The sequence below is a fragment of the Elgaria multicarinata genome, chromosome 14 (assembly GCF_023053635.1).
Source record: "Elgaria multicarinata webbii isolate HBS135686 ecotype San Diego chromosome 14, rElgMul1.1.pri, whole genome shotgun sequence".
Taxonomy (NCBI): domain Eukaryota; kingdom Metazoa; phylum Chordata; class Lepidosauria; order Squamata; family Anguidae; genus Elgaria; species Elgaria multicarinata.
This window is the reverse complement of record NC_086184.1, coordinates 17,248,950-17,274,911: the sequence shown is the minus strand read 5'-3', so window position 1 is coordinate 17,274,911 and position 25,962 is coordinate 17,248,950. Positions and strand designations below refer to the sequence as shown.

At 42.1% G+C, this 25,962-nt stretch overlaps 2 protein-coding genes across 8 annotated transcripts in view; one reads left to right on the top strand and one right to left on the bottom strand.

Annotated features, from left to right (window-relative positions):
* The window catches only part of LOC134408841 (uncharacterized), a 36,651-nt gene extending 18,549 nt beyond the window's left edge, over positions 1-18,102 (top strand). For 2 of the 7 annotated variants that reach the window (XM_063141321.1, XM_063141319.1), the window contains exons 4-14: positions 862-952; positions 5,466-5,545; positions 6,332-6,376; positions 7,938-7,972; positions 8,416-8,588; positions 9,006-9,093; positions 9,993-10,067; positions 12,133-12,210; positions 14,969-15,762; positions 16,091-16,170; positions 16,604-16,770. In XM_063141321.1, coding sequence (XP_062997391.1) covers positions 862-952; positions 5,466-5,545; positions 6,332-6,376; positions 7,938-7,972; positions 8,416-8,588; positions 9,006-9,093; positions 9,993-10,067; positions 12,133-12,210; positions 14,969-15,762; positions 16,091-16,170; positions 16,604-16,664 — 1,600 coding nt within the window. In that variant the 3' untranslated portion in view covers positions 16,665-16,770. Of the gene's footprint in view, positions 1-861; positions 953-5,465; positions 5,546-6,331; positions 6,377-7,937; positions 7,973-8,415; positions 8,589-9,005; positions 9,094-9,992; positions 10,068-12,132; positions 12,211-14,968; positions 15,807-16,090; positions 16,172-16,603; positions 16,771-17,119 lie in introns of those variants that run through there. The other 5 variants (XM_063141320.1, XM_063141322.1, XM_063141325.1 and 2 more) reach the window with 5 other exon arrangements.
* A 194-nt stretch (positions 18,103-18,296) lies between these two features.
* The window catches only part of CARMIL2 (capping protein regulator and myosin 1 linker 2), an 81,240-nt gene continuing 73,574 nt past the window's right edge, over positions 18,297-25,962 (bottom strand). The window contains exons 37-42 of the mRNA XM_063141434.1: positions 24,964-25,053; positions 23,463-23,813; positions 22,979-23,086; positions 20,526-20,630; positions 19,248-20,162; positions 18,297-19,207 (exon numbers count right to left, since the gene is read on the bottom strand). Coding sequence (XP_062997504.1) covers positions 19,993-20,162; positions 20,526-20,630; positions 22,979-23,086; positions 23,463-23,813; positions 24,964-25,053 — 824 coding nt within the window. The 3' untranslated portion in view covers positions 18,297-19,207; positions 19,248-19,992. The remainder of the gene's footprint in view (positions 19,208-19,247; positions 20,163-20,525; positions 20,631-22,978; positions 23,087-23,462; positions 23,814-24,963; positions 25,054-25,962) is intronic.

Sequence of the window (25,962 nt, the reverse complement as noted above, 5' to 3'; positions counted from 1 at the left end):
GTTTTCTATCTAGGAAGTCAGGTTGGTTGGGTAAAATTGGTGTTTGATTAAACAGCCTATGTAGAGAACCTGGTAGTGATTCCAGAAACATTGATGATTGCAAACTGCTCTCCATTCTTGTTTTTCCCCTACAGTATTGCAGTAATTATACTATGCCTAGGCACAGAACTAAAGAGTGGTGAACTACAATTTAGACAAGATATACCCTCTCTAAGGTTTAATTTAGAAAGATGGTGCTTCCTAAAAAATATATGGTACTTGTATTTGGCCTTTGCCGACTTTCCTTTAAATCTTTCATTGGATTTTACCTGCCTTAAGCTGATGGTGTGGAGCAGTGAGTTCGGTGAGCTCATATTCAGGCCGCGTGTATTTTTATTGGTGCGTTGTGTTCATAGTGTGTTAGGTTCCCAATCACTCTTCTATTAATTTTGATTAGAAGTTGCCATTTTTCTGGGAGTGGGTAGATTCTAAAATGTCTCTTTGTAGAAAAATTACTGTCATTTATTTGAAACATAAGTTCAACTTTTTTTCCTAAGGCCTCTTGCAGGTACTACTTGTATGGTTATATTGTTTTACTGTATTTTTATGTAAACAACATGTGACCTTAGAATGGTGATACACAAGCATTTTAAAATTAAAAAATATTATCAAATTTACCATTGTGATAATTTTCATTACTGTTTTGCGGGTGGGTTTTTTAAAAAATTGAAAGTTGAGATTCTCAGCATTCTGATGAAATTGATGGGTCTGAGGAAATGGTGCACACAAAAAATCTTTTAGCATTGCCTAACACTTTTGACAAACATTCTGTGTACGTTTGCTTTCGTTACCCATGTACTTCTCCCACTATCTTTTTCTTAGCTCTCTACCACAATCTGGATTTTCCAGTATCATTGGCCAATTCATCGTCCTACAGAACTATAGGGTGTGTTTTAAAGAGGCAACTAAAGCGGTAAGGCCTACAGTGTTTATATGTAGTATGTGAGAGTAAATGCATTCTTTTGCTCCAGTGATGTGTTTCGGTGGTTTGGGTATTAGTAAATTCTGATATCTACTGTGGGATTGTACTTCAGAAGTAGTATGAAGCCGGGCCTTCAGGATGGGCTAAGAGAATGAAAAAGCAGATTGATTGAAACTGAGGGAAGAGAAGATGATGGGCGAGTTCTTTCATCCCACTAAGCCACCCTGAGAATACACCATGGAGGGTTGATGATTTGCTTGTTACTCCCTACAGACGATTGTGTGCTCTGCAGCTTGCCATGGCCTGTCTCCAGTCTTCCCCCCTACTCTCAGCATGTATCTTAGGCACGTTTGTGGCAGAAATCCTTATTTTCTTGCTTTCTGTGTTGGCACACTTTCTGCAATTGGTCCCCCAGGGTTACTGGCTGAAGAGGGAAACATCCCCCCCTCCCTCCTGCATCAAATTACCAAATGCATATAATTTGAACGTGGTGATGCATTGTGGACATGGTAATATGTTGACAAACTTTTTTTTAAAAAAAATTGGGGTCTTGTACAAGTGTGCAGAAGCACAAGACCACCTGTCTGCTCTTTATCCCAGCAAACTGCTATTCCCCTCCGGTCAATGCCCTTGTTAGTTTCATCCTCCTATTCATGGTGTGGAATGTTCTGGAGAAGTCTGCCATACAGAACATTTAGATAGGAGGGAAAAGTGGTAGTAATTTGGTCACTTTTATTTAGAAGGAAAATTAGTCATGGAGTCCAGTTTACATAGGGTCCTTGCACCCATTTGTTGCTGAAAATCATTATCTGTTTAAACATCACCTTTAGGGACAAGTAGCAGTGAGTAGGTAATTTTCAAAAGGAAACTGTCATAGGGACTAACCTGGATTTGGGAACAAAAAAATGTGATTTGGCCTGAGGAAGCCTAATTTGGGATAGGCTAATTTGATGGGAAAGTAAATTGGGGAGGGGGTGGATGTCCCCCACCCACTGCTTCATGAGTTCAATGACATGGGGAGGGGTGGCATAGTGCCCTGATGTCATTTGGTTCCCAGCTGATGTGTGTGGATCAAGCATCCCTGCTGTGTCCTCCACCTACATCCCTCACTGTTATCTCCAGAGATTACAGTGGAGATTCTGCCAGGGGATGGGCCTTGGAGGCCGAGCCATGCCCAGTGGAAGAATCCATGGAGGCTCCATGTTCCAAATGGGCACCATCTGCGGGCCCATGTTTCCACACCATGATATAGGCCATTGGGAGGAAAATATTCTGTGGGTTTTTTCCCCCCTGGGGCTACAGCAATCATTTTTATTGATTGATTGATTAAATGGATATACTGTCTTCCTAGTACAAATAGTGCCCAAGACAGCTAGCAACAATAAAATACAAAGTTGTAATTAAAGCGTAAAAGCAAATCGATTGAAAACACAATTACGTTAAAAGAATGAATGACACCCACCAGTTAAAACCTTTTCCAGCAAGCAAGTCAGATTAAAAGCCAAAATCCTGTCAGAATAAAAATGTTTTTGTTTGCTGAAGGCTATGAAAGTAGAGCTAACCTAGCCTCCCTTAGCAGGGAGTTACAGAGACTAGGAACACTTGAATCGCTTTTTAAAGAAAAAAATGACTGAAAAGGTGCTCCTGATAAATCGGGCAATATTTTTTAAAAATACTTTTAATACACATTATAAAACTTGTGAATGGCAAGCACCATCTTACAAGATGCATTCTCCCTTCTGTTACACTTAGGTGGAAAGTATCTTCTAAAATGATGCTTGTGCCTCATCTAAAAAATAAGAAAGGGTTTCTTGCCTCAGAAATATTTTTTTCATATTGAATGCAAATTTAAAAGATTAATGGATTAACCAACTAAAATTAGGGTGACCATATGAAAAGGAGGACAGGGCTCCTATATCTTTAACAGTTGTATAGAAAAGGAAATTTCAGCAGGTGTCATTTGTATGCATACAGCACCTGGTGAAATTCCCTCTTCATCACAGCTGCTAAAGCTGCAAGAGTCCTGCCCTTGTGACCAGATACAAAAGAGGGCAGGGCTCCTGCAGCTTTAACTGTTGTCATGATGAGGGAATTTCACCCAAGTGCTGGATGCATACAAATGACACCTGCTGAAATTCCCTTTTCTATGCCACTGTTAAAGATACAGGAGCCCTATCCTCCTTTTCATATTGTCACCCCAGCATATGTAGCTGCGGTTCCTCACACAAATTGGCGGGAAAATAGATGAAGGCTTCACCTAGCCTCCAAGGGGTGGCTTGTATGTTATCTGTGGTATTTGGACTTGCTGTCTACTCAGGAGTTGTGCTAGGTTCACAGGCAGTGTTTGGAGGTTGAATTTGGTGACTGTTCTACATACAGAATGTTTTTCAGCATAAAGCTTTATTTATTTATTTATTGCATTTCTATACTGCCCAATAGCCAAAGCTCCCTGGGCGGTTCACAAAAATTAAAACCATTCAAAGTATAAAACAAGCAGTATAAAAACATGATACAAAATACAATATAAAAGCATAAAGCTTTGCACAAAGCAAAACTTTATGCTTTTATGTTGTACTTTATACCATGTTTTTATACTACTTGTTTTATACGTTGAATGGTTTTAATTTTTGTGAACCGCCCAGGGAGCTTCGGCTATTGGGCGGTATAAAAATACAATCATTCAATCCATCAATAAAGCTTTGGGTCAAACTATATGTTATCTTAATTACATAGAGTGTAGCTGATCTTTTTACACTAGAGCAGGTGCGTGCAGGCCCAATTCAGCTCAGTATCACAGTGCACTGTGAAGGGAGGATTAAATCTCCCCCGCCATAAGCTATTCAATTCTCAAAATCCCCAGTGCCCCCACCCCCAGTGTGAGGTTTTATAAAAGGAAAATGTCTCAGTTGATGCTCATGGAGAATTTTTCCTTTTTAAAAATCTCCACATGGTGGTAGGGAATTTTGAGTAACAGGTGGGGAAGGTTTAATCACACCCTCACAGTGTGTGATAGTCCCAATCTGAATTGGCTAGAATAATTACTTATTCTAGAGTAAAAAAAAGAAAGATAAGGCTCATCTGCATGCTATGTAATTAATGTAATGAGTAGTTTGACCTTTACCAGAGGCGTGTCTGCCATATGTAAGGTGGTGGTAACACTGTGAGGTAACTCCTCCATATATGGCAGTATAATCCTGTGAAAGCACATCCCCTTTTTTAGTGTTGTGAGTTGCTACATCCTGAAAATGGGAGTGTTTGTGGTAATGATGGATTTGAATGTGTGAAACCTAGATTCAAATCTCTTAGACCATGAATGGTTACCAGATGATCGTGACAGAGTCACTATTTTTTTTTAGTCTGATCTACTATCTCTCAATCTAATCCGCCTCATGAGGTCATTTGAAATGAAGTGATATTCTGAGCTGGTGGAGCAAGAGCAGAATGCAGATAAACTTAATAATGGGAAATATTTTTAAAAAATTATTGTAATTTTGTCAGTGAATCCCCTTTGTGACCTGGGGTTCTTGTGGAACCATTTTTATATCCCATGAACCTGAGTGGAGGTGAACCTATATTGAGATAGCATTTACCTCACAGAAAGCGTTTACCTCACAGAAATGGACATGTGAACGAGCCTTGCTTGACCCAGGTGGACAATATAATATAGGATTTTGCTGAGAGGGTTTCTTTTGCTGAAGAACCTGTTGTTCTTCAGCAGAGGACAGGGCCTGTGTTACATTGTACTAAGACAAGGCTCTGTCAGCCAAGGAGAGTAAGGAGGCTTTTGAGTGTGTAGATTTTGTGTGTACAAATGTGGACTGGTTAATCTTCCCCCATCCCACACAAACTTAAACCCACACACCCTATATGCTAGGAAATATTAATGGATTGAAAGATGCCTCCCTTCCTGGCCCCGTTCTCTCTGTCTTTCAGTTTTCTGAGGAAAAATTCTCGAGATTCTTGCAGAACCGGCCTTCCGATTAAGCAGGCTGTTAATTGGAGTATCACGAAAGGACAACAAATTATTATTATTTAAGTTGTTATTTTTACGGCTAGGGAGTGGGAAAGGCTCTTGCAGGATTTTCTACCTCAGGTGCCAAACTAACTTGATCATCCTGGGGCATTAAGCGCTTTGACTTGGAGGTAGGGGTGTGCTATTTACCGCTCTGTCTCAGGCAGCAAAATATCTTGGGCCAGCCCTGATTTTGATTTAAGAAGCAGGGCCTTTGATTTTATGGTGCACCCCACTGCTCAAATTGTAGATGAGGTAGAGCCCCCCTTTTGTGCTAATCTCCTAAATTTTTATGCTGGCCCGTTTAGCACCACTTTATGCAGGGTGTAGGATAGACATAATATGGCAAAAATTAAGGGAAGTCAGAGAAGTTAATTTCATTAAGAGCCCTGCTACTGTTCCCCCATAATTTGAACATGGTCGCCATCAATTTGGGAAGAACCTGGTTGTCTTATTTGAGACTGTCATTGTACAAAATGGTCTTTCTTTCAGGAGGATTGTGAATTCTACCTCACGCTTGACTGTTTCCATGTGATGCCCATGAAGAGACAGGAAACGAGGCAGCGGGACTGGTGAGATGTATAACTTTTCCGAGCTTTGTTATGGTATGCGTGTAAGAGGGTAGCCCAGAGGACTTTTGCATGAATCCTCATAACCTTTTATTTTTAACCTACCTTCTATTTTTAACGTACATTTTGTTTTTATCTGGCTTGAAAGAGCCATTGCTTTCTATGGTTTTATTAACTCTGCCTCGGAGAGGGCACTTTCCCAACAATACATTCAAAGGAGGATTTGCACAGCGTTCCATTAGGAAGTTTATATTTTGAATTTTACACTCATAGTTCTAAAGTCTGAAGCCAGAAATGTAGATGGATTGGGTCAGTAGGGGGAAATAGAATTGGTATAATTTCTTCTCATTGCATATTTCTGAGGGATTTGAAGAGTTTGGATTCCCCCTCCCTCACTTTTTGTATGTTGTAGGAATATGAAATATTGCTCATGGGGAGATGGGAACAGAACTGTATTGCATACAGAATTCCAGTCCCCTAAGAGCTTAGGTTTCAGTTATTTTTGGAAACTGTCTCCATGATTTCCATGTTTTTCAAGTTAGAAATTGGTTGTGGCTTTTTAGAGTGAAAGAAAAGCCTCCAGAATTTGATAGCTGTGGGGTCCATATTATATTCAAAAGAGTACGAATATTCTAAGATTTTTTGTAGGATCACAATCAATTTCTAGATCCCTTCCATAGTATTTCCTTTTTCTGTATGAAAAACTTCAGTGATGGAATACTGGCAGGCCTTGCATGGCAGCTGTTTCGTTATCTGAGCTGGGAATGTTAATATGTCCTCTTTTTATAGCAACCAGGAACCATCGGTGCTGCAGAAGGTAAAGGCACTATGGCAGTAAGTACATGGCCCAACCATTGCTCCTTTGTGCTTGAAATATGAATTAGCTTAAAGTTAGCAATTGATACATTTTGTCTGGCTGGCCAATATATATCCCAGGTTCTGTTTTGTACAGATCAATAAGCTTTTTGATAGCCTTTATATGGAGCATAGAATAGTCCAGGTTCCCACTATATAAACTTCAACTCCTGATCCAAGAAGGAGGCTTTAACTTCATATTATATCTCAGAGCACATACATGAATGGCACCCAGTGTCCTCATATCAAACACCAATCTGGGCAACATTAGAATGCTCTTTCTTCACTGACAAGGTGGACAGCCCTTGGCTCCAAACATATCCACAACTTTGCTAATGCACTCCCCAGTATTATTGCCACAAGAGAAATATGGCAGAATCTAAAATGCCGGTAAGACCTCTATATTCATGAAAATGTAACAATTTGGCATAATCCAGAACTCAGAATTGCTGATCACATGTTTTCGTGGAGGACATGGGCAGATAAACATTCTTTCTTTGGATAGACTGATAAGGAAAATAACATTACTCCCCGTTCAAGAAACACATAATCTACATGATACCTCCCAATGGAAATACCTACAACTCAGAAATGTATTGATTTCTAACAGGCTGAGCTATAGGTATTACTGATCCTGCTAGTTATTGGGTAAACTGCTTGTTTCTAGATTTGGACCATCTGTACCCTCATCACCTTCAAACCCCCCCCCCCCCCCGCATCCTCCACTAGAAGATCTGCTTTGTTTGCCAAGGTTTGCCCAAGCCAACTATAGGGTTATGATGCTGGCTTTTGGCTAGAATTAAATTTAATACAATGCTTGTGTACAGAAAAGAACATGGAATTGAAGAGCTGACTCAATGGGGGACCACTCTCTTCAGTTAAAAACATCAACTCTGTATTTGAGAAGACATAAGAAATGGTTGTATAGGACGTACTGGACCCTTTTCAATTGTTTAAGAAAAAAATTACCATTGCTGATGGGGCAATGACTGGGGAGGCTCTTTAAATTGTATGATGTGTTACTTTTTCAGTTTTAGACAAAGGTCCGTTTTAGCTTGGTCCTGGGAACAGATATAAATTGGGAAATTTGTAATTAAATTTAGTTTTTTTTAAACTCTGAAAATAAAACTATTAATAACAACATTTCCTTTAAATGAGAGAAGTCCCTGCCTCTGAAGCCCTCTATTAAGCTAGAGAGCTCAAGGGAGAGGCAGGGTCTTGCTTTATTTCCTCAGAGGCTTGGATAAGATGGAAACAGCAGGAGAAATACCAGTTTCTATTCTTATCTAATTGGCTGCCCTGCTGTGAGTCTTTATCGCCAGTGGACAAGGGACACCCTGGGGCATTGGCAGTGATGATGCCCAGGGAACAGGGGCATCCTTGAGCGGTTCAGGCTGGTGTAGAATAAAATCAGGAAGTGGCAAAAATAAGTTGGTATGCATTGGAGAGATTAATGGCTCCAGATATTAAAGGGAGGAGGTTTGACGGTTTTGCAACGCTGTTGTAGTGCATAACTTCCTGTTTTGTTTGCGCATTTTAGGAAAAGTTTTGCCCTGCAGCCCTGGCCCAGTACAGGTATGGTTGGTGAATGTCATAGGCTTTGATGAAGTATCAGTGGCAATTAATGGGAGGGGTTGATTGGTATAAAATGAATTTCTGTGACTCTCCATATCATTCAGTGAGTCCCCCCCCTTGCCATTGCATAGTTCTGTGTTCCTTTGATTTAGCCTTTGGACCACTTATAGCAAAGGGTAGACCATTTGCTGTCCCACATGTTTATAGCAAGATTCTTTTCTAGTTTGTTTTTATTTTGCTTACAACACAACTTTTTCACCTGATTACCTTGAAGTCGGAGCAGTTACAAAAAAGCCTGATGCAAGCATTTAAAAATAAATAAAATTAACCTAGTGTAATGGCATCTGTGTTATATATATTTAGCCCTAAAGTGAATTGTTATGGGGCCATTGTTCGTAAAGTAATACTTTATTTATTGTGTGCTTTTCCTCTTTCTGTTTAAGAACCATCATCTGTTTCTGAAATACTGAGAGAGATAAAGCAAGATCAGCTCAGCACTTTGAAACAAAATGTAGAGGATTGCCTCAGCTTATTGGACCCTAGCAAGCTGTTGGATTCTGAGCAACTGGCAGTATATCCAGATACCAAATGGCAGGTGGAATGCAAGCAAGATAAGGTCTGTCTTAACGTGTATTTTGTACCCTGGCTGTGACATCTCAACTAAAATCATAGAGAACAGGGTGAGGGCAGTATCAGGGGCCCTCTGTACAGTGGCTATTATTATTATTATTATTTATTTATATAGCACCATCAGTGTACATGGTGCTGCTAGGTTAAGGAACGTTATTAAAGATTAAACTGCTGAAGCTTCTGTCACTGAAAATGAAGAGGTTGCTGGATCTGTTTTTTGCTCAAAATGGCAGAGTTTTGCTGCTAGTAATTGGCTCAGATTTGCTCTCTAGGATTCATTCATACTTCGTTTATAGTTGGGAAAGTTGTAAAGAACTCTGGCCCTGTTAAGCACAGCCTGGGAGGGTGTGGTTCAGAAGTGTGTGTGTGCAAAGCAGAAGTGGATTAACAATTCTGATTTCAGGTGCACAAGGACATCTTCACAGTCCCAGCTAAGCTCCTGGTGATCAGTGCAGAAAATGAGGCAGCACTTGCCAAAGCCTACACCCCAAGTGAGTGCCTAGAGCTAAGCAACTATGGAGAAGTTTGCTCTAATTCAGGTATAGGCAACCCAGAGTCCTCCAGATGTTTTAGACTAAAACTCCTATAATCCCTGACCACTGGCTATGCTGGCTGGAGCTGGTGGGAGTTGTAGTCCAAAACATCTGGAGGACACTAGGTTGCTCATCCTGCCCTTGTTCATGGATGAACATGGGTTTGCCAACGGTCTTAATTCTATGGCAATGCTCTTTATTTCAGAGTATCCAAGCTGAATACCATAACTTTAAAGGCAACTTATAAGTAGTGGCAAAGCTCAAGTGTGTTTGAGACCTTGAGGCTGAGGTTTTGTGGTCAAGATTTCTGGCTATAGTCAGCAGCTACCTTTGAGTCCCTGGGTTGACATAGAAGGAGCTGTGCACAGTCTTTATTGAAAAAGGTACTGGCTGTTCCCATCATCTACCTCTGTTGGGTTTATGTAGATCCTGTCGATTCTATTCTCTTGCTGCTGTTAAAATGACTGAGCTGATAGGTATTGAGCACACTGTCTGTGCTAGCTAGTGCAGTCCCCTTATGTTAATCTTGGTTTATGGCCACTATTACACTGGTATATATCCATTATCTTGACATTACAGAACAAGGCAATTCTTAAACTATAATTACGTAAACAAAGCTATATTGTGGGGTATCCTTTTGTCTCTATGGTGCATTTGTTGCATTTTTGTAGGATTTGGTTTCTATTTGTGACTTGATGTAGCTGAAATTTGCTTCCATGGGTGGTTCTGCATCCTGCGCTCCCATGCTGGTTGCTGGAGAGCGGATCAAACCCATAATGCTGTTGGAGTGGACAGCTCAGGAACATGTCCCATTTGGGGAATGGGCACTGAAAGTCAGCCTACGCTTTTTCTTACAGAGATTTCTCCTGCTGTTCCAGATACTGGTGAAAGCCCTCAAGATGATGATCTCAGTACTGTTTCCTTTTTCAGTGGTAAGTAGCTGTAGATGTCTTTTGTGGCAGAGTCACACATTGGAATCTCATCCAGTGTGAGAGAATTATCCAGGAAACTCCTTTTTGCAAGGAAGTTCTTGCTGGAGGCAGACCCCACATGGAATTAATGCTGTTCTAGATAGTGGCTGCTTGTCGTCAGCTAAACCCCACTGCTGATAAGCATCTCTGGAATAATAATAATAATAATAATAATAATAATAATAATAAGTGTATTTGGTGTCCCAACTGTGTAAGCCAGGGATGTAGACTCTCAGGCCTCGGTTCTCGATCCAGCCCTCTGGGTTTCCCATATCACCACATCTCCTTCCACTGGAACCACTCCTCCCCCGCCCCCCCAACTATTGATCATTGGTTGCTTTTGCCTTCAGTCCCACCTGCTACTGGAATGTAGCCCCTGAACGCTTCTCTGAAATGGAATTCAGCCCCCAAGATGTAAGCCCATGCTGAGCAACTAAAATGGCCTTTTTCAATCAATAGTAACGCACCAATCTTAAAATTAGGCAACTGTAAAATTCACCTTCCTGTACTTCTTAATGTATCAACTGAAGATTCTGAGTAGCTGTAGTGGATTTGACAAGAAGTAATGGCAAGGAGTTTTAGTGAGCTCTCAAAGTTGTGCCCTGTACAGTGTGCTATATGCGTAGAGACCTGTGTAGTAGATTTTAGCAGGCGTTTGCTAACAAAGGTAGACCCCTTAAAGGGCAGCTTCTAACATAGGCCTCATTCCCTGGATTGGCCTCTCACTTGATTTTAATTGATATCAAACAAATGTAGTTCCATATGTGAACATTCATACATATGCCTAGTTACTCATTTGGAGATATGGAGTAGAGTCTCATCTCACCATGAGCTGGGAGGCCTTTCCTTCTAAGCAGGAATGCTTGACTCTCTCTCTCTCTCTCTCTCTCTCTTGCAGGAAAGGCAATTAGTTTCCTAGACTGGGATGTTTCAAGAACCTTTTAGATAGGAGAAGCCCCCTTCTCCAGAGTGTGTGTTTGTGTCAGATCATGAGAGGGAGGCATCTAGTGGAAAAGCTTATAAAGTCCAATCCACAGACTTTGTGTTTTGCTCTCACTCCAAGAGGGAATAGTCCTGCAGGCTTGGAGAACTTTTGTTTGGTCCTAGAGAGCATCTCATCTCATATATTTTGGGAACTCAAATATACAACCAGTTTATGACAAGGGTGACAGCTTTTGTCAACTGGAGGGACATGAGCTTTCTTTGTATATTGTTTCTGCCTCCATATATCATTTTTGTGTAATTAATAAATTGTTAAATTGATCCATTTGTGATTTGTCTCACTTCATCACCCATGAATCTGCTTTGATTGAGACCTAAGTTAATCAGGATCCATAAATCCGAAACAATAGCTATGGTCTGTAATCAGTTCAAAACCTGTTCGTTTTCATGTTTTGTATGAATTTACCATAGGTTGGTTTTATGTTGGAACTCCCTATTGGGTCTTACCTTGTGTGATGAGAACTTTGAGCACACTGAGAATCACAGTTGAGTGGTTCTCCAATTGTGTGTACCAGTTGCTGGGGAACATGGGTGGTAGGGTGCTGTTGCACCATATCCTGTTTTGTTGGTCCCTGGTTGACAGCTGGTTGGCCACTGTGTGAACAGAGTGCTGGACTATACATGGACGCTTGCTCTGATCCAGCAGGGCAGTTCTTATGTTCTTACGTTCTTAGTAGCTGTAACTTCAGAACCCAACCTGCTCTTGCTTTTTCATTTCACAAAGCTTATCTAGAAACTCATTTTGAAGATCATCTTGTCAGATTTGAGTGATCTTACTGAAAAAGTTATTTTCTGAATTCATGATTTTGAGAGCAGATCCATGCCCATAGCACAGTTTAGTAGAAAGGGTGGCTGTGTCCTACTTTGGTTACAGCAGTCGTCTCATTGGAAGAGATGATTCCCAGAGTACATTGCAATATGAATGCTCATTGCTGTTCCCTATGACGTTATCCTGACCTCATAGCCTCCTGTTTCTTCTGAGGCCTGTTTGCGGGGTGATAATTAACTACACTTCTTTTGGCAGCGGAATCTGAAAGTCTGGATGGCTCCTTAGAAAATCCTTGGGATATATTTCCAGGAATGACTTTGACTTCTTCTAGTGGTGAGTAACACCACAAGCTGAACAGTGCGGTGCAGTTAATGCAATCCTAGGCACCGTAACAAAAGTATAAAATTCAGATTATGACAGTTAGTACTTCCACTCTGTTCTGTGCTAGTCAGAATGTATCTGCAGTAATGTCCCCTTCTGGGTATCATGCTTTAAGAAGGACACTGACAAATGAGCATGTCCAGAGGAAGGCAACTAGGATGGTGAGGGGTTGGAATGGTTGGAGAACTGGGTATGTTTATTTATTTATTTATTTATTTAAGCATTTTTATGCCGCCATTCAGCCAAAAAAGGCTCTCATGGCGGCTTACAAAAGTATTTCTTGACAGTCCCTGCCCACAGGCTTACAATCTAAAAGACATGACACAAAAGGAAAGGGGATTGGGAGGGAGGAGGAGGAGGGGGAAAAGGAAAGCAAATTCAGGCACTACAATCTTAGTTGGAATGTTCAGCAGTTACAGGGGACAGCAGGAGGGAGGGGGCTCTCAGCTGGAGCTGGACCCAGGCACGGTGGAGAGGTGCCTGGCTGCTGCTCCCTCCCTCACTGGTGGCCTCTGCAGTGACAGTTGGTAGCAGGAGGGAGGGGGCTCTCAGCTGGAGCAGGACCCAGTCATGGTGGAGAGGTGCCTGGCTGCTGCTTCCGCCCTCACTGGTGGCCTCACTGGTATGTTTATCCCAGAGAAGATAATACTAAGGGGACAGGTGGTAGTGGTTTTAAAATATCTAAAAGGCTTTCACACAGAAGATGGAGTAGACTTTTTCTCTGTTCTACTAGAGGGCAGAATTAGAACCAATGGGTAGAAATTTCAGGTGAATAGGTTTTGGTTGAACATTAGAAGAAACTTCGTAATGATAAGCTACAGTAGAATAGATTGCCATGGTATGTGGTGGGCTTTAGCAGGAGGTATTTAAGAAGAGACTCGACAGCCGTCTATCAGGGTTCTGTAGTTGCATCCTGCATTGGGCAAAAGGTTGTTTAGGTGACCTCTAAGTGTCCTTCCAACTCTAAAAAATTATGGGTATTTGCATCTCCTGTCTGGGGGGAGGGGGCAGTTTTCCCTTTCCTCCATATGCTAAGTATTTTGATAGCAAGGATAAGATATCGTTACAGTTTACTGGAATTCTCAGCATAAAGGAACATTAAAATATTACAGAAGGTATTAAATATTATGATTCAGGGTGTTCTTGGTTTTAAAAGCTAAACATCTCTAAATTCTGCCACCTTCTTGTTTTGGAAATAATGCAGTATGGGCACAGTCCATCCAAAGTTAAGTGCTGTTAATCACGGACATCAGAAATCAATGGGACCTAAATGTTTTTAACTTTGGACAGGTTGTGACTTCTGGACATTTTTAATTTTTTCAGTGTGTTGAAGAAGACATTTGGAAAAAGAAGTGCATACTTAATTCAAAGTGAGGCCAAAAAAATGCCTGTGACATCCTCAGTAGCACGGTGCATCCTACTTAAGTTTTTTGTTTAGATATTGCAGCAGGTGGAATAATCTCATCTTGTTTCAGCCACACTTGCTGACTCTAAATATCATGGGTGTTCACAGGTGGCTTCTGCATGCTTTTTGGAAGGTATTGTCTAAATTAGGGCTTCAATCTGGCCTCTGCCGACTAAGCATTCCCTCATCAGCACCATTATTCACTTCAGCACCTTTCTCTTTGCAAGCTCATTATCTTTTCTCCTGCACTGTGAATAGTAATTGAGGCACTTTTTGCACAACAGAGTGAGTGGGGGTGAGGAGGGCATTGTCAAGGCCTCTGACATTCTTCATTGCCTCAGGGCCAAAAGAAAAGGGACGAGGAAGATCATGTTCAGATTTCTCAACTTCTTCTTTTTAACTTTAAAGTAGCTGTGGCGGGCTCTGATTTTAATTGGACCAGCCATGCTGGGGGAAGGAATGTTTAATCCTTTCCCCATGACATTTCCTGACCTAAATTCCTCTCCCCCCCCCTTGAAACTGCTGTTAGCCTCGCAAGGAGAACATACATGCACTGGCATCCTGACTCTATTCCCTACCCACCCACCCACCCCCAGAAAGACTTTCAGGAACTTGGGGTTAGGGCATTTTAGAAGAAAATGGCATGGTTAGGGAAGGGTTAAACACCTCTTCCCCTAGTGCAATTGGTCTACTCAAAATTGGAGCCCCCTCATGGCTACTTTAAATAAATTCCTTCCATGTACACACTGGGATATCTAATCATGAACCTCTTGGGTCACATCCCTTTTAAAGGAACATACTGGGATATCCAGTCATGGGTCAGATCCATTTTGGCCCTTTGCTTGAATGAGAGGGCGTCAGTGGGTAGAGTCAATGTTACTGGTGGTTTGATTTGAGCAAAATGTAGATTAAAAATGATGCACTGCTGACCAGGTGTCTACATATTTGGAGCCGAGCTCACAAATTGTCTATATCATAGCTGTCATTCTGTTTATCCTATTTAAATTAGCACCTTCTTGATCAAAATCCCTTTAAGAATGGGATCCACCTGCTTAACCCCTCCCCCTTGAAGGGAAATGGCAAAATTGCCCACATGGGATAGCCTTGAGAACAGCCTGCTGGTCTTGATTGTCTCTGCAAGTACTAGCGTTCTTCTTAAATGGATTTGCCTCTGTGGTACAATTATTCTTCTCATGTTGCTTGCCCACTAGGTTTAGCATAGCCTGGTTCTGATAGTGCTGTATATCTTAATGTCTTCTGTGCTTTAAAAGTAGTTTGTATGATGTTGTTTTTGTGCTTTGGCAGACACGTCTAGCACGCTGCCTGGCCTTCCCCTCACACAGCAGGTGCTCTTGGCTAGTACTGCTGAGGAAGAAGAGGCTCCAAGCTCCAGCAATTGCACCCCAGATTTCCTGGCGCCTTGTGCTCATACATCCCACTGCACTTCTGAGCAGGTTGAGACAGTAGAGACAATGTCCCAAACACGGCTTCTTTCTCACAGCAATGCATCTTTCAAGGAATCTGCCAATGAGGAATCTAGACCTGTTGAACTGAACACTGCACACCATGCCAGCAAAGCTCCAGATACGGATGAGAGCGTTCCCTGTGGTCAGCCATGGAAGAATTCACATTCCCACGCTACTATGTGCCTTCCCCCCACTGGGAGTGAGTTCTTCCTTGAGCCCTTGTCTGAAAATATGGAGAAAGATCATCTCACCCATTTGCAGAGGGATAAGGTGGCGATGAGAAGAGCTGGGGAGAAATCCCTGGATAGAGGAAGAAAATGTGTGGCAGCTAAAAGGAAACAGATGGTGCCAGATGAAGAGGAACCTACTGATATTTTCTCCACTTTGGAAGCTCTAGGGCAGCCTTCTGCCAGGGCTTCTCCAAAATCCAGTAAGCTAAACAGCAAGCTGTTGACTTGGAAACCTCCCTTGAAATTTGTGAGCACACCCAAGAAGAGCCGCATCGAGGAGGCACAACAACATCGCTTATCTGCCCAGTTCAGATGTACGGAGAGACTCCTTGAAAAGGGGAGGGAGCAGGGAGCAGCAGACATCGCCACTAGGACACCAGAACAACATGGAGTTCAACAGCGGGTAAATCTTTGATCTGGGTGAAGGACAGTTAGGGATTTTCGTAAGTAAGTGTAGGATTGCTTGGGAAAGCCTAGTCTCTTCTCTGACAATCCCCCCTTTTGCATTAATAATTTTGCTTCTACCAGCAAAAAGGGTAAGCTTTAGCTTTACTCAAGTGTAGCATGGATGACTGTTGATCTCACAAGTTGTGTCCATTGATTGCAGCCTTCACCTTTCCACATCTCCTTCCCCTCCACCTCGCCCTTACAAAGAGGTTTGGGACAGCCCAGGTAGAGCAAAGTAGTAAATCTGTCTTCTAATTCAGTCTGCTTCTCTCCTTTCTTTCCAGGAGTGTGTGAGAGGAGCCCCCTTTTATATTATGTACAAGCCACCAACACCTGAACTTTGCTCCCAAGTGCGCTCTACAAGGTTAGTGTCTTTCCCAGTTAGCTGAATTTGAAGTGAGGTGGGGGGCGGGGGGGGGGAGTTTTTTTTTTAAAAATATATAAATTAATGGTGCCGAAAAAAGCTGCTCAGTCTAAAGCATACTTAGTGCCCTTCGGATGTTTTGGACCACAACTTGCATAATTCCTGATCTTCAACCATGCTGGATGGAGGTGATGGGAATTGTAGTCCAAAACATTTGGCCAACACCAGTTTGGGAAAGTGTAATCTAAAGAAATTGTGTTTGCTGCTGCTAGACCAGGAAAGCGTCAAGAGATCCCTCAGTGACTACTGCCTTTTTTAAGATCTTGCTAACGATCTTTTTTTTTTTTGCACACACAACACATAAAGTGAGAATGACCAGCTTATCTCCAAACTCTGTGGTCCTATTCTCACATGATCTCTTTTTGATTTGCAGGATCTCAAGAGCATTGCTGGGATGGGCACGTTGGGTTTTCAGCAATACGCAGAAGGAATAGTGTTTACTGATATTACTTGTCCATCTCAAGTAGGGTTTGTATAGACACTTTTGCCATGTTGGAATGCTTTGTTCTTTTCATATTAAAAGTAATTTTTGAAGATGAATATTCCATTTATTTAATTGCGTATAGGGAAAGGGAAGGAACCCACATTACTGTCTTATCCATGATGGTCCAGGTACCCTTGACACAAAGGGATGTGTCAGCAGCTATAGGGCATGGCAGAACCCCTGCAGTTTAAGCAGTTTCTTAACCAGTAAGTGGAATTTAAGCTGTCCAGGAACTTAATTTTGTTCTTTCTAAACTGTAAAATTAAAGAATCAAATAACTAATAAAATTCTACTATATTTAAGTTTTGCATGTTAAAATCAAATTGTTTTTCCCCCCAAACAAGCAGAAACTCCCTGCATTATATTCCTGTATAGTTGGGTTTTTTTGAAAAAAACCCAAAACAGAATGAAAAGAAAGATACTACTCCGGGAACCACTCTTCCTGTGTGGATTGAACAGTGGTATGTTTGAGCACTTAACTCCATTCATATTGGGGAGTTAATTGATGCAGAAATCTATAAACTATAGAGTTGTAGCCAGGCTTGGTCATACCTAAGTTTTGAATAAACTAATAAGTCTAGTCTGTCCATTGATTTCAGTGGGGCTACTCTAATTAAGTCTGGATGCTACCCATAGTCTGTAGATAAACCTTTGTAACAGTGTTTAATGCAATGAAGAATATAAAAAGAGCCTGGAACAAGCTATATCATCCAGTATCTTATTTCTCACAACGGCCAACTACATGCCTCTGGAAAGGCCATAAGCAGAGCATCAAGGCAAATGGCCTTTCACTGATGTTACTCCCCAGTAATGGGTATTCAGTGGTATCCTGACTCTGAACAGGAAGGCCTAATAGCCATTACTCATACCTATTCTCCTCCATGAATTTATCTAATCCCCTTTAAAGCCATATAAACTAGTGGTCATAACCATGTCTTGGGGCTTTGGATGCCACAATTTAAATGTGTTATGTGAAGAAGTATTTTCTCTTTCTGTCAGCAATCTACTGCCAATTAATTACATTGGATGATCGTCTTCTTTAGTAAAATGGTAGTAGCGAACTTTTCCACACCATGCTCAGTTACTTTAAGTAGGAAATACGTTTGTAAACCATTCCACATCCTAAAAAGTGTTATACAAATGTAGTCATTCTTCTCTGGCTTTAAGTGGTGGTTGAACAGTATCTAACGAACATCTGTAAGTGTTTCAGAATATCAAGGAAATCAAGAATACCTTCTTGTGCCAGTATCAGTTCTGAGCTAGACAGCTTCAGTCTTTAATTGTTTTGATTATTTCCCTGTTCCATTTAATTACAAAATATTTCATATAGCTTACATGCTTGATAAAATGTTTTGGAGATTAAAAACAAATTAGAAAAAACAACACAACTCTTGTAGAAAATATACCTTTGTGCCCTCTTTCCAAAGTTGAGCACGGTAACTTAAACATGGTTTGAAAGTCAAAATAATAATAAAAAAACACCTCTGTGATCCTTTTCTTAGGAAAAAAGTAATGACTTGAAATCAGCTATTTGTTCTAGAATATTTTTTTTAAATATACATGCAATAATCACCTGGTAATGGATGGCAGATAACCAAGAACAAAACAAGAGCTAGATTCCCTCTGGGTCTCAGTGTTTGTCAAGATCTGTAGGAGTTCAGCAGCTGTAACCTTCTGTCAGATTGAGAGCAATCTGTGCAGAGACAGGTTTCTATGTGTGTTGGAGCTATGCTACTGGTAGTACAAAAGGGTGCTATGAGACAACCCTGTATCCACCACTCAGGCTATGGCTGTCTGTATCTCCCCTAACATCTTAAGTGGTGGGTGGTCTGCTGTGTCCCTTGTTCCCTGAACTGAAGTAACTGAGGCTTATTGAGATCACTTATTTTTAATTTCCTATATCCAAAGCACTCTGGTGTAGGAAACAGAGTTAAAAGCACATAGAGGTTGCCGCGTATGATGACTATGCCTTTCAGGGTGTGCCCACAGTGGAACTGCACTTAGTGGTGTCGGTCAGTTGCAGTTTCTCAGTACTGCAAAATGTGTGCATTCACCCTCTTTTGTATACACAAGTGCTTTTGCATGTAGGAAACTTAACAGTGACCCATACTATGAAACCTAATAATCACCTGCCGCTTCCTTAAAAGAAATAGATTAGGGTAGGGTGTTCTCTTTAAGACAGTTTGAAAATCGTGACTAGCCATCTGAGGGCCTGTGATGAATCATCTCAGAGTAGATTTCAACAGAGGCACCAGGCTTAGCATGACATCTCTAGCTCACACCTTTCTTAGTTACTTTAATATCCTCTCCTTTTCTCCCACCTCTCCTTGTTACAGCAAGGCACGGCTGGATCCTGTAGATATTAGGGAGCAAGACAACAGTCCTGATACCACAATAAATGAGACAGGGACAATTCTGCTGATTTGAATTATCATCCTCATTTAATTGTGGAATGGAGGGGCTGAGACTTTATTAGTTTTCACTTGCTGAAAGCTGCCAAAACACACACACACACACACACACACACACACACACACACACACACACACACACACACCCCTGCTGCCTTTTTCATGCCAAACACCTCACTGGTGCCAGTGGATGTTTGTGTAGATTTTCTTTTTCCTAGGCTTATGAAGGGAAGTGGCCAGAGGAAGTACGACCATAGGAATAGATATACTGCAGGATGAAGGAAGGAGTTAAGATTGTCAACGTGAGACTGACACGCCTGGCTTTGCGGCTTAGCTGCACCCCTAATTTTAGCCGTGTTTCTGCAAACCACAAAGCTGGCTGAGCCCCGCACTCCTGAAAAATACAATGCAAGGCAGGCAAGTTTAGTGTATGTAAAATAGCTTCCCCCCCCCTTCCCCACCCGCTCCTGCTGGTGGTTCTCAGTTTCTGGCACTATACATTTTCGCATCTGCACCAGCTCCCAGCTGTACAACTGCTGCTGGAATGGGCCAGTTTCCTGCATACTCAACTTCCGCTTTTCCCATGCGAACCATTAGAACACAGGGCACTTACATGAGAGTATACAAGGGCGAAAGGTGAAAAGGAGACAACCCAGAAGACGTGCAGGAGTTTAGCCACCACTATTCCTCACTGGAAATAGCAGCTGTACCAACCAAGGAGCCATGATGGGGCCCGGGTCTTGCGTGGCCCCGTGCTGAATTGCTTGCCACCCTCACAGCTGGCTTTGCCGCTGCTTCAAATTGTAAGCCTTTCGTCGTCTGCTCATTTGTTTGAGCTGCCATCGTGTGGAAATGCCAGCTACTGACTCAGTGCTCTTGCGTTGGTGACTTGGAGAGTAGCACAGCAGTTCTTTGGTCTAGGGCTGTGTTTTGTGCGTTCTCTAGAGTTTGTTCCAGAGCTCGTTGCAACTCTTCTTCCATTTTTGCTCTTGGTTTTGACTCTGTGGCTGCCATGTTCCTTTCTTGGGGTGGAGTACCTGCAGGAGAACCCACAAACGTTCTGTAAGCATAATGACACCGGTGGCCTGGTCTGCAAATCTCACATGGGACAGCAATATTGTAATGGACTCATCTTATACTTAATCTAGCACCAATAATGTCAGATATACAAGTATACAAGTATGCTCAAAGGGGGAGAACAGATTACTGTCTCTTCTGTCTTACATGCTAGGTGATTATATTAGCTGTGGCTCAGTTAACAACACTCAGGAAAGGTAAACTTTATAATAAACTTTGATATATATATATATATATATATATATATATATATATATATATTAGTAATTGAGTTTGTACCTAGGGAGAGAAAGATGGTGTACTTTCTTTTTTGTCACCCTTACCTGGGGAGTCAGATGATGCAGGTGTATCAGGCTCCAACATGGATTTGGGCTTAATCTTCCATTTCAGGATAGGGGAACGCTGCAGACAAAGAGGGAGTTTTGCATCTGCAGAATGAAGTCAGGTGAACATGTTAACAAAGTCTGGAAAGAGGCGTGTTGCAGTTGAGACAGGAAATGGCTGGCAGTTCTGTAAAATGTCACCCAGTACATTGTGTGTGTGTGTGTGATATTCAAGCATCACTGTACACATTGCTCCAGCAGATGCTGTTCTGCTGTACAGCTCTTGGTGACAAGACATGCCATTCCTAGCCTCAGGGAAGATGGACTAAGGCCCTGGGTGCATAGCAGAAGCTACAGATTGGCAGAAGAGCACTGCTCTCCAGACATTGACCTTCAGAGAACAATTGTACTCTTTAGCTCAAAGTAGATTTTTAAAAAATGTATATCCTATTGCTTCTCATTTTATGTTCTAATAACAGACTGCTTAACAGTTGACAGAATGTCAGTTCTGTTCTAGGGGCTGAATTGCAGAGGTGTAAGGAGCAGAAATGCCATGCAAGGACATACTTGCCTTATGGCTTTATGATTGCCTCGTGACTGTTGTACAGTTAAGCAAGCAGCCCATTAAGGAAGCTAAATGTCTCTTCCTATCTCTTTTCACATCTTTTAGACACGACTTCAAACTTGTCCTTCTAATTCAGGAGAACCCAAGAATTCCAAGTTTAGCCAGTATCTGGGTTTGAGTAACAGCCTACCCATTTGAAGCAGTGACTTACCTAATATTTTTTCCAAATATTCAGGTCTTATACACAGGCTTAGTGGCTTCTTTGCACCACAGCTCTGACACAAATAGCTCCCTACCTTTAAGGTGCATTCCTGCATTGAGCAGGGGGTTGGACTTGATGGCCTTATAGGCCCCTTCCAACTCTACTATTCTATGACTCTACCTACTTGTAATAGGATAAATGTTTAAATGCTTAACTTACCTTTCCAACTTCCTTGGAAAGGAATCTGGTAGGACTATTAAATCTATCTTGCTTTAGGTATACTATGTGGTGGTGGTTTTACTAATAGGCTGTTGTCTTTTATGCCTGCACTCTCCTCTCTTCCTTTATTTAATCAGCTTTCAGCCTGCTTCAGATTTCTCACCTCTCCTTCAGTTAATTTGTTGGCTATATGTCTTACACTTCCCACCTTGCCTATTTTTAAACCCCCTCCATTCCACAGAGCCTGCTACCAGTTGGAATTTAATGACCATTCTGATTACAGTCTACGGTACAATAAAAATGAATAATAATAGCAAGTATAAGCAAGGCTAGTGGTCCAGATAGAAACCTTTTTTAAGTAAGTGCTGTTACTTAGTCACCCACATTTAGCATCACAGTCTCTCACCTTTCTTCATTCCCTCTTTTCAAACAGTTATGGAGCAATCATACAGCAGCCCTTAAACATGAGTTTAGCAGGCTGCAGGGATGCCATGTAGATCTGAGGCCTAGTACCTCTCAGCTGACAGCATTCTGTGAACAGAGTCTAGAACTGTTTTTTCTTAAAACTTTTAAACCTTGTGGTTTATGGAGTTCCCATTCCACCACTAAACCTTACACTGGTATTTCATACCTTTCTTCACCTTGTCATTTTCACTGATGAGCAGACCAACATGATGAGGATTAATCTCACTGACTGGAGTGCTTAGTGGAGAGGTTAAGCAAACCTGGTTTAAAATGTTGGCAGCTGGATAGTGTTATCAAAATTTGAAATTACTGTTTGAAAAGGGGACTTGCAATTGCCTTAAAGGAAAAACTAATGCACTAGGTCAGAACACGTTAAGTCTGAAAATTATAGAAATTGTTTCTGTGAAAATTGGGAAGCTTTTATACAGTTCGTGAATAATAATCCTAACATGGTGTCTCCATTCTCACGTGGGTCATGCTGGAAAGATGTTCCAGGATGAATAGAAAAAGTATAATCAATATGGTTAACAATGATAGGTCCTGAGACACATAACCATCATATGCACATTTGTACCCCCAATTAATTGTAAAATGTCATTGTTTAATCATATATAGTTCACCCAGTGAGTGATTGTTGTTTGTCTATAATGAAGGAATATGTTCTGTAACCCCTTCATAAGAAATCAATTTAAAAAAAGAAAGAGGAGGACTTGGAGAAGGGGCTTATCTGAAAAGCACCCCAGATGTACGGAGGCAGTGATTTCCCCGTGTGCTTCCATGAATATCCACCTAGAAGGCAAATTGCTTCATGTAGATCAGGGGCAGGCAACTCGGGGACCTCCAAATATTTTTGGCTTACAACTCCCATAATCCTTCACCACTGGCTAGGGTTGCTGGGAATTGTAGGCCAAAACAGCTGGATGGCCGCAGGTTGCCTACCCCTAATTTAGACCATGGCTTCCTCCCTGCAAAGGTGTTTTCTTTCTCTCAGTCTTTACTTACGGTGCAGCTCCGCCGCACAGGCCTGGTCCCTGAGCTGTTCCTCGTGAACAGACATAGCCCTCCGGTTTGCCACAGGCTTCAGCCGAGGTTTGGGTTTGAGTTGATTGTCTGAAAAGAAGTGGATAGGGGTTATATCTGGTATTCCAAAAGGCACTGGCAAATTTTAGGGGCAGCCCCACTCAAAACAGGGGGGGGGATCTACACTACTGCCTTTAAAGTGCTTCAAAGCACTTTGAAAACGTTTTGAAACCTGTATATGCAGTGTGTCCTGGGCCCCAACAGTTGTCAAAACTGTTATAAAGCGCTTTAAAGCAGTAGTGTAGATCCCCCCCTAGGGTTCGCCATCAAGTGGGGACATTGAAAAAACATGCTGCCTTGTGCTCTGACCTCTGTGGATGCAAAAGAGGTTGGTGGAGAAACAAAGAGTGCAGCTTTGAGGGACAGCATTTCAGTAATGGAAATCCTATCATGAGCATTAACGTACCTCCTGCAATCGTGTTTATGTCAGCATATGAATTCCGTAGTTCTGCGAATGATCGTCCTTCTCCAACGTTGCTGGTCCTCCTGGCAGGATGAGGGCCTGCTGTGCTTCTCCCAATCCTTGGCAAACTGCTGCTCCAATTCTCTCTATCTCTCTGCTCTCTGGGGCTGGCGGGCTCCTGAATGGCCACAGCTCTTCTTGGAGAAGGGCTGAGTTCTGAACACTTTCCCTTGAGCTCTGCATTCAATTGCTTCCCAAGAGCTTTCCAGGATAGTCTCCCCTCACCGGATCCACCACTGGGCTCCGTACCAGTTCTGCCAGCAGCGTCAGCAGCACTGATTCGCACAGAGGGATCTGCAACAGAGTGCCATATGTTACGGTAGCTCATACCATAAGGTGCACCAGCATCCCCCCACCCCACATACGTTTGCTTAATCAGTTCTTCTGGGATGACCCTACCTCCAAAGCAGCATTTATTATGTGCAAACTCCCTTTCTACCATCTACTCCTGATTTATTCTATCATGTTTTCATCTTGTCCTTACAAGGCCATGTACATCAGTCCTCCTGATTTTATCCTCACAACTAGGGTGTGTGGTAAGCTAGGCTAAGAGATGATTGATGGGCCACAGTTACCTGGTGAGCTTCATGGCTGAGTGGGGATTAGGTGTCCCTGGTCCCCGTCTGATACCCTGAACTATTACACCACACTGGATCTCCTTGGCAAAGTACTTCAGGACTGACTGTTCTGACAGAAAGGCCCAAAGGTATCCAAAGTGGTTTATACCCATGTCAAAACTGAAGGAATGAGAAGAATACCTTCACTTAAAGCTGACCTTCCCCTTTTTTTCTTTCTTTAGTGAGGCAGCCTACCCCTCAGTACACAAAATTCAGAAAGGAAGCATCAAGGCTGCACAAAATGCAAAAAGAGAACGTAGTCTCAGAGGTGCCAATGAAAAAATCTTATTGAATAATAGAAGAGTTTTTCATTGGCACCTTTGAGAATAGATTCTCTTTTTGCATTTTTTCTATTCCATCAGCCTACAAGTACATTCTGTAGAAACTGCGTCCGTTCATTCCCCTGATAAATCACGGCATAAGGCAGGTGTGCTTTTGCTCAGCCTGCATTAGAGAAATGCAGTCCCAGCCTGGTATAAAGAGACTATGAAGTTATGTTCTGTTATTCCCTGCCTCATCCCACTGCCTGAGGCTACGTAAGAAGATTGTCCCGTGACCTCTGGGCTATGGTGTATAAGCTAAGCTAGACATGATGTTAAATGCTGATCATTATTGGAAGCTGGAGTTTGACTCTTTCCTGCCCTGACTAAAATTGTTCATTTGAAGATGCTATTTGCATAAGGAGGAAATCCCCCATTAGTGCAACCTTGAACTAAGCATGCAGGCTGCGATGGCAGACTTGTGGACATCGAAAGAGACTGGCAGTCCCAGGTGAAGAGAGTGAAAACGAGCAGTATTTTAAGCCCCATGGAACAGAAACTCCCCACTGTCAAAAACACACCTACCTGTGGACATGGAATGGGTGCGTGATTTCAAAGAGCAAGGAGGAGACTCTGCCGAACAGTCCACAATATCCCCTAAAAATCAAGCAGCCACATTCAGGGAGTCACCAAAAACTGGGGTGGGAGAGGGGGAGAGATTGAGAGAGAATGCTACCTGAAGGCAACCCCAGGAGTTACTTATCCAAAGTGCACCTACAGTCTGCAAACGGCTTTGAAATTAGACCTAGTTCTCATTGAGACTGTAAACCAATGTCTTCTCAGAATTCAAGTGGTAGCTCATAGGATGGAAAGCTTGTCCATGCAAATCATTCCCTACACACAGAAAACTAGCACGATAGGGAGAAGGCTGTGCTAGACCTCTTTTTGACATCTAGTTTTCTATGTGTGGGAAATATTTTCATATGGGGAATAATTTGAGGACTCATGATACAACCGCCTTGCTGAAGCTGGTTTATTTCGGGTGAGTCAGTGCCTGGATGGGAGACTGCCTGGGAACCCCATGTACTTGAGTTTCACAATCAGAGGTGGGGTAGAAATGTCCTAATAATAATGAATTAACTCCATCGTGTGAGCCCCACCTGCAGGCTGGAGTGGTACAGCCCAGACACAAGTTGACCACCTCAATGAGGACTAGGCCTTCGTAACACTCCTGCAAGCTAATTGTGGGAGATCAAGGGAATTTGTTTCCCTGTCTGTTTTGCTGGCCCAGCTTGAGATTTGGGAATTGTGTTGTGCATCTCATGAATCCTGGCCTTGAGGACTTCAGATGGGTGTAGCAGGTTTGTTCACAATGCAGGAAATTCCTATGCTGTTTATAGAAAACACCGAGTCTCACACATACGCCAGTACTGGAGGAGCCAGAAACAGCTCCATTTATGAACACTGAGCAGATAGAAGGTAAATAAAACACTTGTCATTATGAGTAGTACCTTCTGTCAAGTTTCCTATATCAGTGAAAACAGCATGTCATCATCAGCTGTAGGT